At 39.2% G+C, this 14542-nt stretch overlaps 1 protein-coding gene across 2 annotated transcripts in view; it reads right to left on the bottom strand.

Annotated features, from left to right (window-relative positions):
* The window catches only part of LOC139731554 (probable JmjC domain-containing histone demethylation protein 2C), a 177068-nt gene that overhangs the window by 64719 nt on the left and 97807 nt on the right, over nucleotides 1–14542 (bottom strand). For both annotated transcript variants that reach the window (XM_071642438.1, XM_071642440.1), the window contains exons 4-5: nucleotides 12945–13157; nucleotides 1467–1548 (exon numbers count right to left, since the gene is read on the bottom strand). In XM_071642438.1, the coding sequence (XP_071498539.1) occupies nucleotides 1467–1548; nucleotides 12945–13157 (295 nt within the window). The remainder of the gene's footprint in view (nucleotides 1–1466; nucleotides 1549–12944; nucleotides 13158–14542) is intronic.

Raw genomic sequence — 14542 nt, 5'->3', positions numbered from 1 at the left:
CAATTATACTGTATGTTATTGTAGGTTATATTGTGAATAATCACTACTAAATACAGAAACAAAAAGAACATTAGAAAACAAATTGCTCTTAAACTTTTCACATAAAAAAATACATGCTACAATTACATGAAATGTTCAATACTAAAATTCAGATTCTAAAAGACATCTCCACGTTTCCATGCGAACAAAAACATTCCATGTGCATGGTAGTTAATTTTGACTTGTCATTTGCACATAATCACTAAACTAAGGGAAATGATAGCCCAAACAATGTAGAACACAGCTGGTCAAGTTTTCCATTTAGTGGCTTGTTGTAACTAACAAAGTTTGAATAATTTGAATAAGGACTAAATGAAGCTCCTTGTATTCAATTTGTCATTTTTTAACACAATGTTTCTTGTTTTATCTTCTATGCAAACAATTTCCTCATGACACAACAATAGATGCAGATATAATTTAACACCCTGATATATTATCATTATTAGTATTATTTAAAAACACATTGAATAAAAGGATGGAATGCTGTAACTACTAAAAATGGATATCCCCAATGTTTATGTGTACAGTGTGAAAATGATTTTTTAAAAAATTATCCCACGTCTAACCCTCCCCCCTCTCCCCTCCCGGGGAAAAAAAAAACAAACATCAAAAGACTAAACAATACCCCTATTTTGTTACTTCAACTTCAAGTTTACACAAAATATATTTGGTCTTTGCATCATCCCATTAATTACAATATCGGGATGGGGGTGGGGACCAGTAGATGTCAGATGGTGCAATCCAGAAGTACCATCATAAAGTTACAGCTCTAGATGTTGAAGAGGTCATGGACTATATTTTCTCTTCACAGCTAGAAAAGTGAATGACAACATAGCAAGCAACAAATGCCAGATAAACTGCTACTGTTCAACTCAGCTTCCTTCACCATGTACCACAATGACACATTTTAAAGAGAAATAAACTCAAACCGAATCCCAAGCCTTCACCCTCACAGAATTAATGTGTCGCACCATGCAATCACACACAATATTTACCAATCTAAAGTGCAAGCGATAATGAGATACAAATACAGTATCTTATCATTCAGACACTTAATGATCATTGGAACCCCCCCCCCTTGTAAATGTGGCCTAGCTTACACACATACACAAATGCCCATCCAAACAAAAGTGCACACAACTGCGCAGTCAAACACACTAACACGCAAATGTGCGCATACAAAATACAACATACTGGAAAAGGGGAAGTTTTCACACATTTCACCGATATGAAACTAGTGCAAAAATAAGGCGTACAATCTTCTTCTTTTTTTAGCCTGTAATGCATGCTACATTTATCTCTTTGATTCCGCAGAATCGAAACATGCAAAATTAATTTCACCTGGCCAAGTGCGAAAGATTAGGCCTACTTGCGTGAAAATTTCCACTTTTTCGGCATTAGTGCGATGTAGTGGTTGTGATTCTTACCATCGTCCAGAAACAACATCTGAATATGGGCTGGATTCTCTGTGTGACTCTCAAGAACGGTGTCGTCCATCACAACAAGCTCCTGTAATGCACCGGGCAAACAAAGAACAAATAGGAATTCAAAATATATATGAATACAAATTCGTTTGGATCAAGCGATTCCAAATTCACACATACACAAGTAGGATATCATTCAAATACCACACTTCTCATTCATAATTTTTACAAAAATTATGGAAAAATTATGACCTACATTGATGTTTACTGTAGCTGTTTTATGCTTTTGCTATCTCCATCCAAGAATTATGAGATTGAAGATCTAGACAGTGTTATTCCAAAGATAATCAACAGTGACACTCTATTTACTCTTTTTTTTTCCCTTCAAATTCCCTTTACAGTGGATAGGCAAACATATTTTTAAGTTTCTATTTGTCAAATGTATGAAATATCAGACTGGAATAGGGATATGAAACTCTATCCGACGAGTTTATTGACATTTCTTCTCGCATGGCTTTCCTGTGAAAGCATCTGTTGCCAATAGAATTATTTGCAGTACAAGGTGACTTTGTTAAAAGGTTGATGAAAGAGAAAACAACCTGATTTGAACATTACTCCAAATGTCATTGAACTATACACAAACAAACTTTCATTAAGATTTCTTGCTGAAATGAAATTATAAGTTGTATCCTTTGCATCACACTATTTCACATAGTGATCACCAGGTGATGATTACTCTTCGGGGGGGGGGGGGGGGGGGGGGGGGGAAGAGATCGTTGTTGGCTCAATCATCATTAAGAAACATGATCTTAATGATAGTGTTGTATGTAAATAAAACATCCTGTTTGATGTCTAATTCTGATGAACTTCTCCCACTCTGTTTGCCTGACTTGACTCTATTCATCAACACTCATTCCAATATGTGTATGCTACATTCAACAAAAGCATAGCTTCCATCTAAATTCCATGAATAGTTGGGGGGGGGGGTATGGTCACATGCAAAGTAGGGACATGCTCCTAGTGCAGGAAACTGGAGGGTACTTGCCAAATTCAGGGACTGTTTCTTATCTTTTTTTTTTTTCTTTTTTATAGCTTATCTGATTTGATGTGAAGCTAAAAATATGGCAAACATCTGTCAGGTCATAGTACAAGGCTTTAGTGCCTGTAACTTGACCTCATGATGATTTAGCAGGCCAGAAGGAAAAGGGGGAGATCAAGCAGGTAGGATTCCCACAAATTGTGAACCAGCGATGTTGTTATTCCTTTCTCTGCCTCATTAAATGAGATGTTGGGGGGGGGGATACAGCTTAGATACTCATGACCTGAAAACAATTCTGATTTGCACAAACTTACATGGCAACCTTTCTCTGCCTCACAACATGAGATGTGGGGGGGGGGGGAAGGAAATACAGCTTGGATACGATACTCATGACCTAAAAACAATTCTGATTTGCACAACCTTGTGTCTTCGCAGAAGGGTTATCAAACCAACTGCGGAAAACAACTATAGCTTGCTCAGGGCAGCTAGAGACCAATATGACTCAATCAGAGTATGTGAAGGGAGGGGTGGGATAACAGTAGAGAAAATTAGAACGCTGATTGAGGCTGTTTGTGGCTGGAGTCTTCTTCCTTAGCAGAACAACATGCACAATAGCACAATATTTCTGATTCACTTGACTTGCCACTGTGCACATAATCTACAGAAGTGTGATCCAAAATATATTTTGTAGAAATTGTTTTAAGAGTGATAGTTTGTGATACAAAATGCTACTACATAATGTAATGTTGACAGATTTCATTTGTTGCTTTTCCCCTTGTATTATATTCTAGGCAAAATGGGTGTGATGATGCAATGTATACAAAAATAAACAATATTCAAAATCAAACACTTGCAAACACATGTCTGTAGCATAATCATGTCATAGAGTATGCTAAATGTCTCAACGACATCCTTCTAAACACTTTCACACATTTAACAAAAGAAAGCTTAATTGGTCAAAAAGAGAGCACATGCATGGAATCTCTAAAAAGCATCAATTTCATTCATCATCTGTCTACCTCCTAACTACTTTTTTTTTTCAAACAGTTCAGACAGTCTGGTGTGGAAAATACACACCAACTGAGGCTGACGCAAAATATTCTTGCTTTCTGACTCGTTTCAGCTTCTACAACAGAGGTTGGAAATGACACACGAGATCTTTCACACCACAATGACCATGGGATGGCAACAATAAAAAGAATAAACGTTCAAATATCTCAAAAAGAGTTAATACCCAATGTCTCTACCAACATGTATACCAGTCAACCAAGCATTGCCTAACATATGCCTACATAAGTTCCTGCAATCATTCTGAAACACATAGCCCTATGTATGCACACACACACACACACAAAAAAAAAAAACCCAACCAAAATCAAGACCTTCATATGCATGGCATTCTGTTCCAAATAAGGAAATATCATTGAACATGAACACATACAAACTCCAAATCTTGAAGCGCATGAAACTAAACAGGGAAATAACAAAATAACATGAATCCATACAAACTCAACATCTTCCTACAACACGCCCTCCTGTGGTATTGTCTTGACTAATTTCATGACACGTCCTCGCTCTAGATAGATTTGACCCCTTGCGACAGTGACTGCTCAGAGCCGGTATCTATCGCCTCCGAGCCCAAGCCGAGGGCATTCTCTGCAACAGCCTAAATGAGTGCGCCGTCTTCACATCATGATACCAAGCTCTCCTACACACGATGAGGCCATAGATTATGATAGAAACCCAGGGTCGTGACAGGCAGACGTGGGTATGCATACTGGGAATGGTGGTGGTGGTCGTCGTCGTGGAGATGAGGAGGAAAAGCACGGTGGGGGGGGGGGGGGTAATGAAAGTGATATCAATACTGGAAGCAATTAAGTTGGCAACCATAAATCAGAGCCTGGTTAATTGCATATGCCAACTGGAGCAGGCTATAGTACGGACAATTAAAACCACTATCCAGCATAGGCAGGTCCACACTGGAGATGGGGGAGGAGTGACGATGTGGTCTCCTCTCATCGAAATTTATCATATTTTTGTTCTGAATGACAAAACATAAAATCCAAGTGATGTATAGCTGCATAAACATTATCTGTGAAACGTGACATAGTCAAAGAGTGTGACATACTGTAAAAAGGATTATGCTATGCATGGTGACTGTGGCATGTTGTAAAAGGATCATGTTATGCATGGTGACACTGATGAGATCGGTGATTGTGATGATGCTCGCGATAAGGATGCAGAGGGTAAACTATGATTATTATGAGATCTATGAAGTAGGACCTACATGTGATAACTCCATATCCTTTTATAAACAGAAAAAAAGGAAATCTAGACACAAAGCAAACCAACACCACCGACATATGCAATGGCAGTCGGGCTTACATGCTTCCACAACTCACTTCAACAATGAATGAAATGCTATGCATTCAGTTCGATGTCGCACAAAGAGATAAGAGCAACTGAACCAGATCGCATGGATGGCCTTCCAATCCAGATATTACAATACCCTAAATCGTACAAAAGATCAACCTAAACATTTACCCAAACTGCTTCCCAAACAGGCAACTCTGAGCTTTTTCCACATCGCAGCACACAGAGACAAACAAACATGCTATCTGTTGTGGGAGATTGGGAACAGAAGAAAGAGACAGCATTGTGTCATGTCCGACAATCAGGGGATCTTGGTGAGTTGAAGAGGAGAGGAAGGGGATATATGAGAACCAAATGAGTGTCAGACAAAAGGAGAAAAGCTCAATCTCATACCATCTTGATGGCAGGCGAAATCAACCCTTCTTCCCACCCCCCCCCACCCCTCTTTTCGTCTGGTTATGACAGTGCCAAGATGTATGGCCCTCGGGCAAAAACATTATGGCAGCCTAAGTAGGAGAATACGAGGAAATGGTTCAACGTTCTTGCGCATCGTCTGCTCCACTCCAAAATCTCTGAGACGGAGATGAAAAATGTGCTGCAGCGGCTCCGAAGAGGCGATTCATGCTCTGTGGTAATATCCCAAGCGAGACACGCGGGAGATATCATCCCGATCTGTATCCCCCACCCCCTTTTCTCCTCCTTCAAGCTCTGCCAAGTCCAAAAAATAAAAAATAAAAAATGCTCTCTGTCTGATGATGATACAACATGGAAGATGAATTCTAGCAGACAGACTGGCTACATTACGGGTCAACCAAAACTGGAGATACTAAATACCAAAATGCTCTTGTAATGTGGTCTTTGTGGCAAATGTCAGGCAGTCCTAGCTATCAGCCTTTCTTACATTTCAACCAGGGAAAATGACAAGGTCACTGAGACGACTTGAAAGAACAGTAAAAGTTACGTGATAAGCTCACTGCTGAAACACCATTTGCGGGTGCATGGAATTTATCAAAATCAAACGAGACATCTGATGTGTATCATTGAAGATCAATAATTACTAATAAATGCTGTTGTAATATTGACAACTTATCAGATGCAAATAGATTGATCATATTGTGACACCAGCTTTAATGTCAAATTAACAAAAATGAGCCCGCAAATATTTTCAGCCTTTTCCCCCTTACAAGGTTATATGGCTTTGTGTTCACATTTAAGCACCAAACCCATCATCTATAGTACTCTTGTAATCAGCAAAATGATGCTACATACAGTACTGGCAGTATGAGAAACGACAGTTATGCGTGTGGAACTGCTGAAGACATTCACAACTTGCTGTCAGGCAATCAAGTTTGATATTCCCCTATCTAACCCCCCCCCCCCCCCAAAAAAAAAAGAAGAAGAAGGAAAAAAAAAGAAGAAATACAGAAGAGACCTTGTGAAGTTCAGCACAAATCTCGCCATTATTCTGCTGAATCTTTTAAACCATAGCTAAACTGAACATTGAAAACAGAACAAAACCAAGGAGAAAAACCAAGCGCTCATTTGGTTGCGTGAACATTTCTCTCATCTTCCCTGCGAAGTTTCCTCCTTGATTGTTGACTGGATACCAGAGGGGTCTTCCTGTGAGGTCACATGTTTGGGATGGCATCCCTTGCAGCTGGCTGCCCGTTTACTGGCCAGACAGGAGAAACCCTGAGATGATCTATAACCTCATCATCTTCACTTCCCTACTCCTCCTCCTTCTTCTTCTTCTTATTCTCCTCCTCCCATCTCCCACTGAGTGGCATCCAAGTTATCTCAAGTATTCCATCTCCACTGATGTCCAGCATGGAAAACAGGACCTTGGCCCAAAATGGGGCTTAGGCTGGGAGCAAAAAGGTCATACTTCATTATGGTTTTCATTTCCTCTTCGTCTTTAACCCCCTCAAGAAAAAACGAAAAAAAAAAAAAGACGAAGTGAAAACATATAATGTAGCATGTCACATATCTTGACATTGCCTTATAATTCATCAAGACAAGCATCTGTTACCATGCCAACCGAAAGAAACCTCTTTGATAACTTGGCCTTCGCGAGCATAGATATAGCTACTGTCATTTCCGTTCACTATTCAACTGAAAACATGCAAGCGTGCTGATACATCTATCTCTGCAATACATGTGACCGACATGGTAAGCCAGCCACCGACTACCAACATACTGCACAGTAATTCTTGATAACACAAGGCGGTCTTGATAAAATGGACAGATTTACCAAGCGTTGTGGATGGGGTGGAGAGTATGCAGGTCAACAAACTAGTTCATTCCCCCTCTACTCACGTGTTGCCTGGGTAAACAAAATCCTCTATGAAAACTTTAACTTCAACCAGTGCATTGTGTACTGCGAGATAAGCTCCACAAATATTGACACTTATTTACGTACTTGGAGCTCTGTTGGACTGCAATATTTGCCTATCCTTGGTAACATTACATATGTTCAAGATATACACAAAATTAGGAAATCAATGAAACTAAAACATGTCAATGAGACATATTTTGCAGTGTTGTTATTTAAACGAATTACATGGGTGGACCAATGTTCACAAAACTGTCAACTCTTTGCCTCTTGTTATATAAATATACTGTTTATCATAGCATAGATTACAAATTATCAACTAATTTTTGGGAAAAGTGGTAATACTTTTCATTCTAACAATGCAGTTCTCAATTGGGAATTGAAACACTTGAAATATTGTCTTACAAATCCCAATTAACAAAATGTTATATTTGCAAAATACATGGTTTAATATAGCATGAATGCTACTGTGGATATCATATCATGTCTCTGATGTTTTTGTGTATAAGCAAAAAGAATTCACAACCAGAAATGCATTTTAGATGAAGTTATGACATTATCACTAATATCACATGTTCTGCAAATGAATGCTCTAGCTGGTTAAGGCAACCACACAAACTTTGGGCTAATTTCTTGAAAGAGCTGTTCTGGAAATTTCCCCTACCCCACAGTTGCAGGCTGATTGAGATAAACGTATGCGCTTATTGAGCTACAATAACTGGAAAATGAAACCAGTGAGAGCAAGGCTCTCCTCTAGGTGCCCTCTGACGAAGCTAAGGCAGTTTATGTTGATAGAGGACAAATGGATGTGAGGTCATTCGTCAGTCAGTCCCGTCTGCATAATTTTCTGTAAGTGATAGGGTGTAAGTGAGAGGATGTCCAAGCCTGTAAACACCCTACTGAAGAGACAGTTAGACCAGGTGCAGACCACACTTGCTATGTTAAAGCTCAGATCAGTTCCACATAGGTAAGGAGCATGGTGTGCATTTTGCTCTCTCCCTCTCTCTCCTTCACTCACTCTCACTCTCTTTTACACATACACACGCAAACACACACACACACACACTCCACACTGAATCATTAATCAGGATGTTGATCCTCCATCGTCTTATTTTCAAATGACCTGCAGAATCTTCTTACTCAATGAATCTTGTCAAGCCATATCAATCCATGAAATATACTACCTTACATATACTTCAAATAATCAAAAAGAATTCTAAATAGAGAATTCTAATGGGAGAACAAAAACATGAGTAAACAAGGGAGTGAAATTCAATCTCCTTACAACGAACGCTTTTGATTAATATTCTGCATGCCTCTCATTTGTAAATCATGGCATCAATATCTTATGTAGGCCTATTACTACACATAGTATGAGTCTTAATATTCTATTTTCCCCTAAAGGATTTGACTAAAAGAATGACATTAATGCATCTTATTTTAGTTTGTTTTGTTTTGTTTTTTTACTTTCCAAATTCAGATAGGTTGGATAATCTTGCATATGGAGAAAAGATGAAGGTATAATTGAAAAATGTGTCTTCATCAGAACTACTCAACAGTATGATAACAATGTGAAACAGTGTTCACAGCTGGGTTCTTGTAAAAGTCAAGGTTATGCGAGGATTATGATCTGCTTCCAATATGGGACCCATGACAGGAATATTCAGGCCAGAGTCTCTGCTTACTTTGCTAGGCTCATCAGAATATCACCACGGTTATTTTCTGCCACTGAGCTTTCAGGCAAACAGGTGTATGTATTATGAGTCATATAAACCCTATTTCCCCTTTTCATTCGGGTCCCTTGAACAGGTTAAACTGTCAAAGTCCTTTTCTTCTTTTTTTGTTGTTAATAAAGTTTAAAAAAAAAAGAATCAATACTTCTACTGCTGCTGCTACTACCACTACTACGAACTATTGTTATCATTGTTCATCTTGTTATCATTATCACAAGAGGCTAGATAACCCATTAGCCCAAGAGAATTGCTCTCATTGTCAGACAAGCTATAGGCCTACATAGTATGTCATATATATATATATATATATATATATATATATATATATATATATATACATATATATATATATATGTGTGTGTGTGTGTGTGTGTGTGTGTGTGTGTGTGTGTGTGTGTGTGTGTGTGTGTGTGTGTGTGTGTGTGTAACCACGCATATTTTATCATGTTCATAGTTGTGAATGGAAATATGAAAGAGCATTCATTGTATGACTGGCAGCACTGTAGAGTCAATCTACCGAAAACATCCTAGCAAACATTATCACGCTTGGTGCTTGCTTCCAGTATTTGCTTCACATGGCTGACTTATGAGAGTGAATGTTACAACGCAAGCACATTTGCCTCTAATTACTCTACCCATGCGTTCATATCAGATTCATTACAGTGGAAATGATACGGCAAATCAAATTCCTACGAGGATATCTTTTTTCCCCTCCCAATACCCCATCTCCATTCTAACCAACCCCCCCCCCCCAACTTTCTCTCTCTCCTATGAAAGTAGGTCACCATGGCTGTCCGCATTACCATAGTGATATGCAATTTGCCTGCCAGAAGTATTCCCCCTGGTAGTAGTGATGCAACCAGGATGGGACTTCAGCGTTGACATTTACAGGGCTGGGAAATGCGGAAGCGTGTTTATATCCAATACAGCCATGCTGGTTGTTATTCTAGTTACCGCTTTCGGAGTATTCCATATTTAGCATACACCAGGGTCTGGCTTGTTTATCAAGTATGTATAACATTACCATCCTGTGCCATCCATCAATCCATGTCCTTTGTTTTTGTTGTTGTTTTTTTCTTTTTTTTTTAATACAAACCAAAGAAGGAGACACACTATCCCCTCCACATAAACACACACATACATACACTGTACATACAAACCCATCAAAACATACACACCCATCAAAGCATACAAACCCATCAAAATAAATATCAGTAACAATGGCAAGAATATATGATACATACAGTTTTATCAAAACACTGAACAGGATTGCAGACATCAATCCTGGTCTAGATGTTAATTTTCATTTTATAGAATATGATCACAGCATGCTCAAATGATTCCCTGATTCACAGAAGAGTAAATTGATATGGAAAATTACAACCCACTTATCAAATCACATTCTAGATAGAAGGGAGCATTATAAGTCTTGGTTTGAGATGCAGAAAATGTATGAAATTTCTTTAAACAAAAACAAATATCATAAAACACATCTACACCTCAACCTGAATGTTGGAAGCAGACAATGTCAGAATAGCTTTGGAGGACAGAAACAAACACAATAGGCCTAAATCCGTGAAAACACTATTACGATGTGTGAGGAAAGGTGAAAAACAAACTTTTATTCATCAACAAAGTCAAACTTTGTCTTATTTTTCTTGAAATAATGGGTAGCTCTCACAGCCCCTATAAGTGTGGCATTTGCAATCAAAACAACATTCCACTACTTAGAAATGAAAGAGGGCGAGTGCAATGAAAGAGTTCACTTCAATGCCTTATGTCAAGAATTAACAAACACATCCCAAAGGAGAAATATGTCGATTCAAGAGCGCACTGAACATCAACTTCAAAATCAGGCTGGCAAAAGTTCGAACAAAATCAAAGGTCAAGTGAGGAATACATCTTCTTTTCATTCTCTGTCAACCACTGTATTTGAGAAATAAAGCAAGCAAGTTGTAATCCTATATTGTAACAGTGAGGGCAAGAGCTTCTTCAATACGCACTCCAATATCCTCATTTTAGTCAATATCGTCCTCTCAAAATACTTCAGAAAGCTCTCTGACAAAGTTATCCCATGCCAACCTTACCATGGTTTTATTTGTGATGGAAACTAAGATCTCCACACCAGCTTATCATATTTCCAGTCATTCCTAATACTTGTAAGCGTTTCTCATATGGGGGAAAAGATACAAGTTGCCACTCTTGCAGAAGAAGAATCTCTGGTTTTCATGCATAATTCAAGTCGTTGCAACAGGCAAATTGGAGGAAAAGACTCAATTGCATGCAATCCCACCCCGCGGCTCTAATGCATGCATATTATCTTCTACTCCATCCAAATGCTGCTGGGATGGACTAGAAATTGCGCGAACTTCTGAGTAAAGGAGATCGAACTCGACTGGAGAAAAAGGGTCGTGTTGCATGAAAGCACTGAATGAAAAAAAAACCAACAACAACACATCAATGAAAATTAGAGTGAAATTATGCAAGCACCAAGGACATTGCAATGTTCCTTTCAATGTGGGCAATTTGCCTCACATGGCATCCACATGGGAATGTGGACAGAACCTTCCATGGTACAAGGTTGTTCCATCACTCTCTATGGCCCCTCATGTGCTCTGCACAGGGAATCAAATTCTATCACACCTATTGCATATTAACAAAAAGACAAAATGTAAACACATGAAACCGATTCTCCTAGATTTTTTTTTTTTTTAGTTTCAAGTAACTATCATTATTCAAGACCTTTTTTTTTCCCCCTTTTGTGAAAAAAAAAATCTTCTCCTTTTTTCTCTCTACCTCCACCTCAGCACACACATAAATATGCAAAAGCACACTCAAAGAACCTTTCCCCTCATCAATTCTGAAACACACAAAAATCATATAGTGTGAAGTGTTTAAAAAGCCAGTGGCTAGGCCCTTCTAGCTCAGCACCAATGGAAAGATTATTTATTTTTCTTCATCATCGATCAACCTTCACTCACGGCAGACAAAGAGGACAAGGGCGTTGGACAGACTTGCCACGAATTCAGCTTATCATAGTCATTTCCTCTCTATCGGCTTGGAAAAGGCAATAAAATGACAGGGTGTAAATTATGAAATGTTTTCTTTCTGGGGGCAAGGTCATTTTTCTAGAGGCCAGGTATGAAGTTCTTGAAAGGGCACCAAAGATGTCCATGGCCATAGAGTGAATTTAAGAGGGCCCCAGAGGTTGTAATCAGAGGAACTTGACCTTGGTCTTGGTGGCTTTGGATTAATCTGAGCTCCAAATTCTTCACTCCTTTCCAAACAATTCTTGAAAGTGCATATATACCAGATGCAGCTCTACTGAGACAATACTCAAATGACTATGTAATAACTCTCCTTGTGTTTCATCCACCAAACAGTAGGCACATTTGAATTTGATGCCAATTTTTTTCTTCTTTTTTTTTATCCTGAGTTATCAAGTAGAAATTGGCCAGTTTGCTGATTCTTTTTTTTTTTAGTGCTATATCCTGGGTTATCCAAAAATGAGTTCAAGTTATATTTGTATGTTTTACAGGTAAAAAAAAAAAAAGGATTGTTGGTCAGCAATGCAGCAGCATCATACCATCTGGGGGGTGTTTCATCAATGTTTGTCAGCGCTGGCAATTTCAGCAAAATCCTTGGTTTTGATTGGCTGAGATAGCTCTGGTCACTGACTGTTACTATGGTGATTTAAGTTGTCAGCGCTGACAAACGTTGATGAAACACTCCCCAGCGCTCATTACACACACTACACCAGAGATCTCAGTGTCACACATAGCCTAGACAGCAGAACTGTTCATGGATGAAACCAATTTCATTCTGAAATACTATTCAAATTTGCAATACACATTTTGAAAATAAAAATCATAAAAAGTATTATTTTCTTTGTTGTAATTATGGTAGAAAAAGGTCATGAACATGGCTGACTGGGCATTGGGATCATTATCACCGACTGGTAAAACACTTTATGCACCCAAAGGGTTAAACTAGAGATCACTTACTCGTGTCAGGAGATCATGCCCCGTGATGACAGCTGTGAACCACTGTGTGGTTGATCCCAGGCGGTAGACTTTGACGCGTATTCCCGTCAGCTGGTAGGGGCCGTGCATCAACACATACTGCTCCTTCTGCTCATGGAGCCATTTCTGCGTCTCGTCGCGGACGTCCGGATAGCGCGAGAAGATGGGCGTCACACCGGACTTCAGGTTCTCATCCTGAAAGATACGAGCCGAAAAGAAACGCTACTTAACGAGAGAAGTCAGAGGGAGCTAGGCTGATCACACATCATTTGTCGAAAAATGCATCAATCTAATATCACTGCATGCATATATCTGGTCAGGCACAGTGGAAGTCGATGTGATTTTCAAAAATTCTTTTTAGGCTTTTGTTTTTTTCAAAAGACTTCCCTCATGTTGATGGAATTATACATCTCTGCAAATATATCAACTCAACTCTAATAGCATAATCTAACAGCAATGCCCATTTGATGAAATGTGGATGGGAGCCTGAGAAACATTAGAGGAAGATTGACTAATTCCTCAGCCTTAAGACTTGCAAATTCAAATCCAATAATCTTGCATGACCTCAGTCTAAACTCCATGAAGATTGGTGTATAAGATCTGCCATCATTCTTCTTCAAATTATATCTAAATGCAACACAGCAGACTTTTAACTGCCAGAAGAATTCCCTACCAACCCCCCCCCCCCCCCCCACTAAGCCCAGTCACCAATAGGTCAGCAGTGTACAGAAATGTCACATGAATTAAACCTCAAATATCTCCCCTAAAAGAACAGCTTAATGTCAACCTTACAGAGGGGATCCCCCCCCCCTTTGAAACGAGCTACATTCATACATAAAAGTTGTCTCTTGTACTGTGATGCCAAAATTGAGTTTATTTGCCACTGTTCACACACAGAAAAAAAGAAGAAAAAAATCACTTCACTAAAAATTACGAAGAGCTTTGAATCTCCAAGCTGCAGAAGCCTTAACAATGACCTAAGCATGACCCAAGTTAATGATCTGGTGTGGTGAATTGCATAAGGGGATTGAAAAAAATTTAATGTTCTCTTATTTTTTTTTTTAGGGGGGGGCAAGCAATTCACATCATGAGCATATCGCTACGCACACAGTTAAAATTTTTTCGTATGTTCACACACACAAATAAGCAATTTTCTCATGTAGCATAATATCAATTTTCAGAATACATCAAATTTTAGTTTGTGTGAAAGGGCCAAGTGCCCCATTTTTGCAAAGCCTGCACCAGTAAGACTACGAGATATTTGGGGGGGGGGATGTTGGGTAGCAGGGAAACAGCAGTAGTTGTTGTTCAGTTTCCTGATTTTTAAAGGGGGTCCTTTTTTTTCCCCTGGAGTAACAATGTGACTGCACAAACAGCCCTGGCTATGGCAGGGAAACCCCTTGACCCCAAGCCTTGGCTGTTGTTTAGATAGGCTCCATTCAGGAGTATCCACAGGGAGCGCTGAAGGTGCAAGCTACACCGCATGCCAGCAGAGCATCAATTCCAGACTGCAGGGCTGCACTTGGCAATGCAAGGGGGGGGGGAGGATTTCTGGGTCATCTCCTATTAGACATATGGGT

The sequence above is a fragment of the Diadema antillarum genome, unplaced genomic scaffold (assembly GCF_040938485.1).
Source record: "Diadema antillarum isolate AM-2024a unplaced genomic scaffold, OU_Dant_1.0 seq00000378_RagTag, whole genome shotgun sequence".
NCBI classification, from domain to species: domain Eukaryota; kingdom Metazoa; phylum Echinodermata; class Echinoidea; order Diadematoida; family Diadematidae; genus Diadema; species Diadema antillarum.
This window is presented reverse-complemented; position numbering and strand designations above follow the sequence as displayed.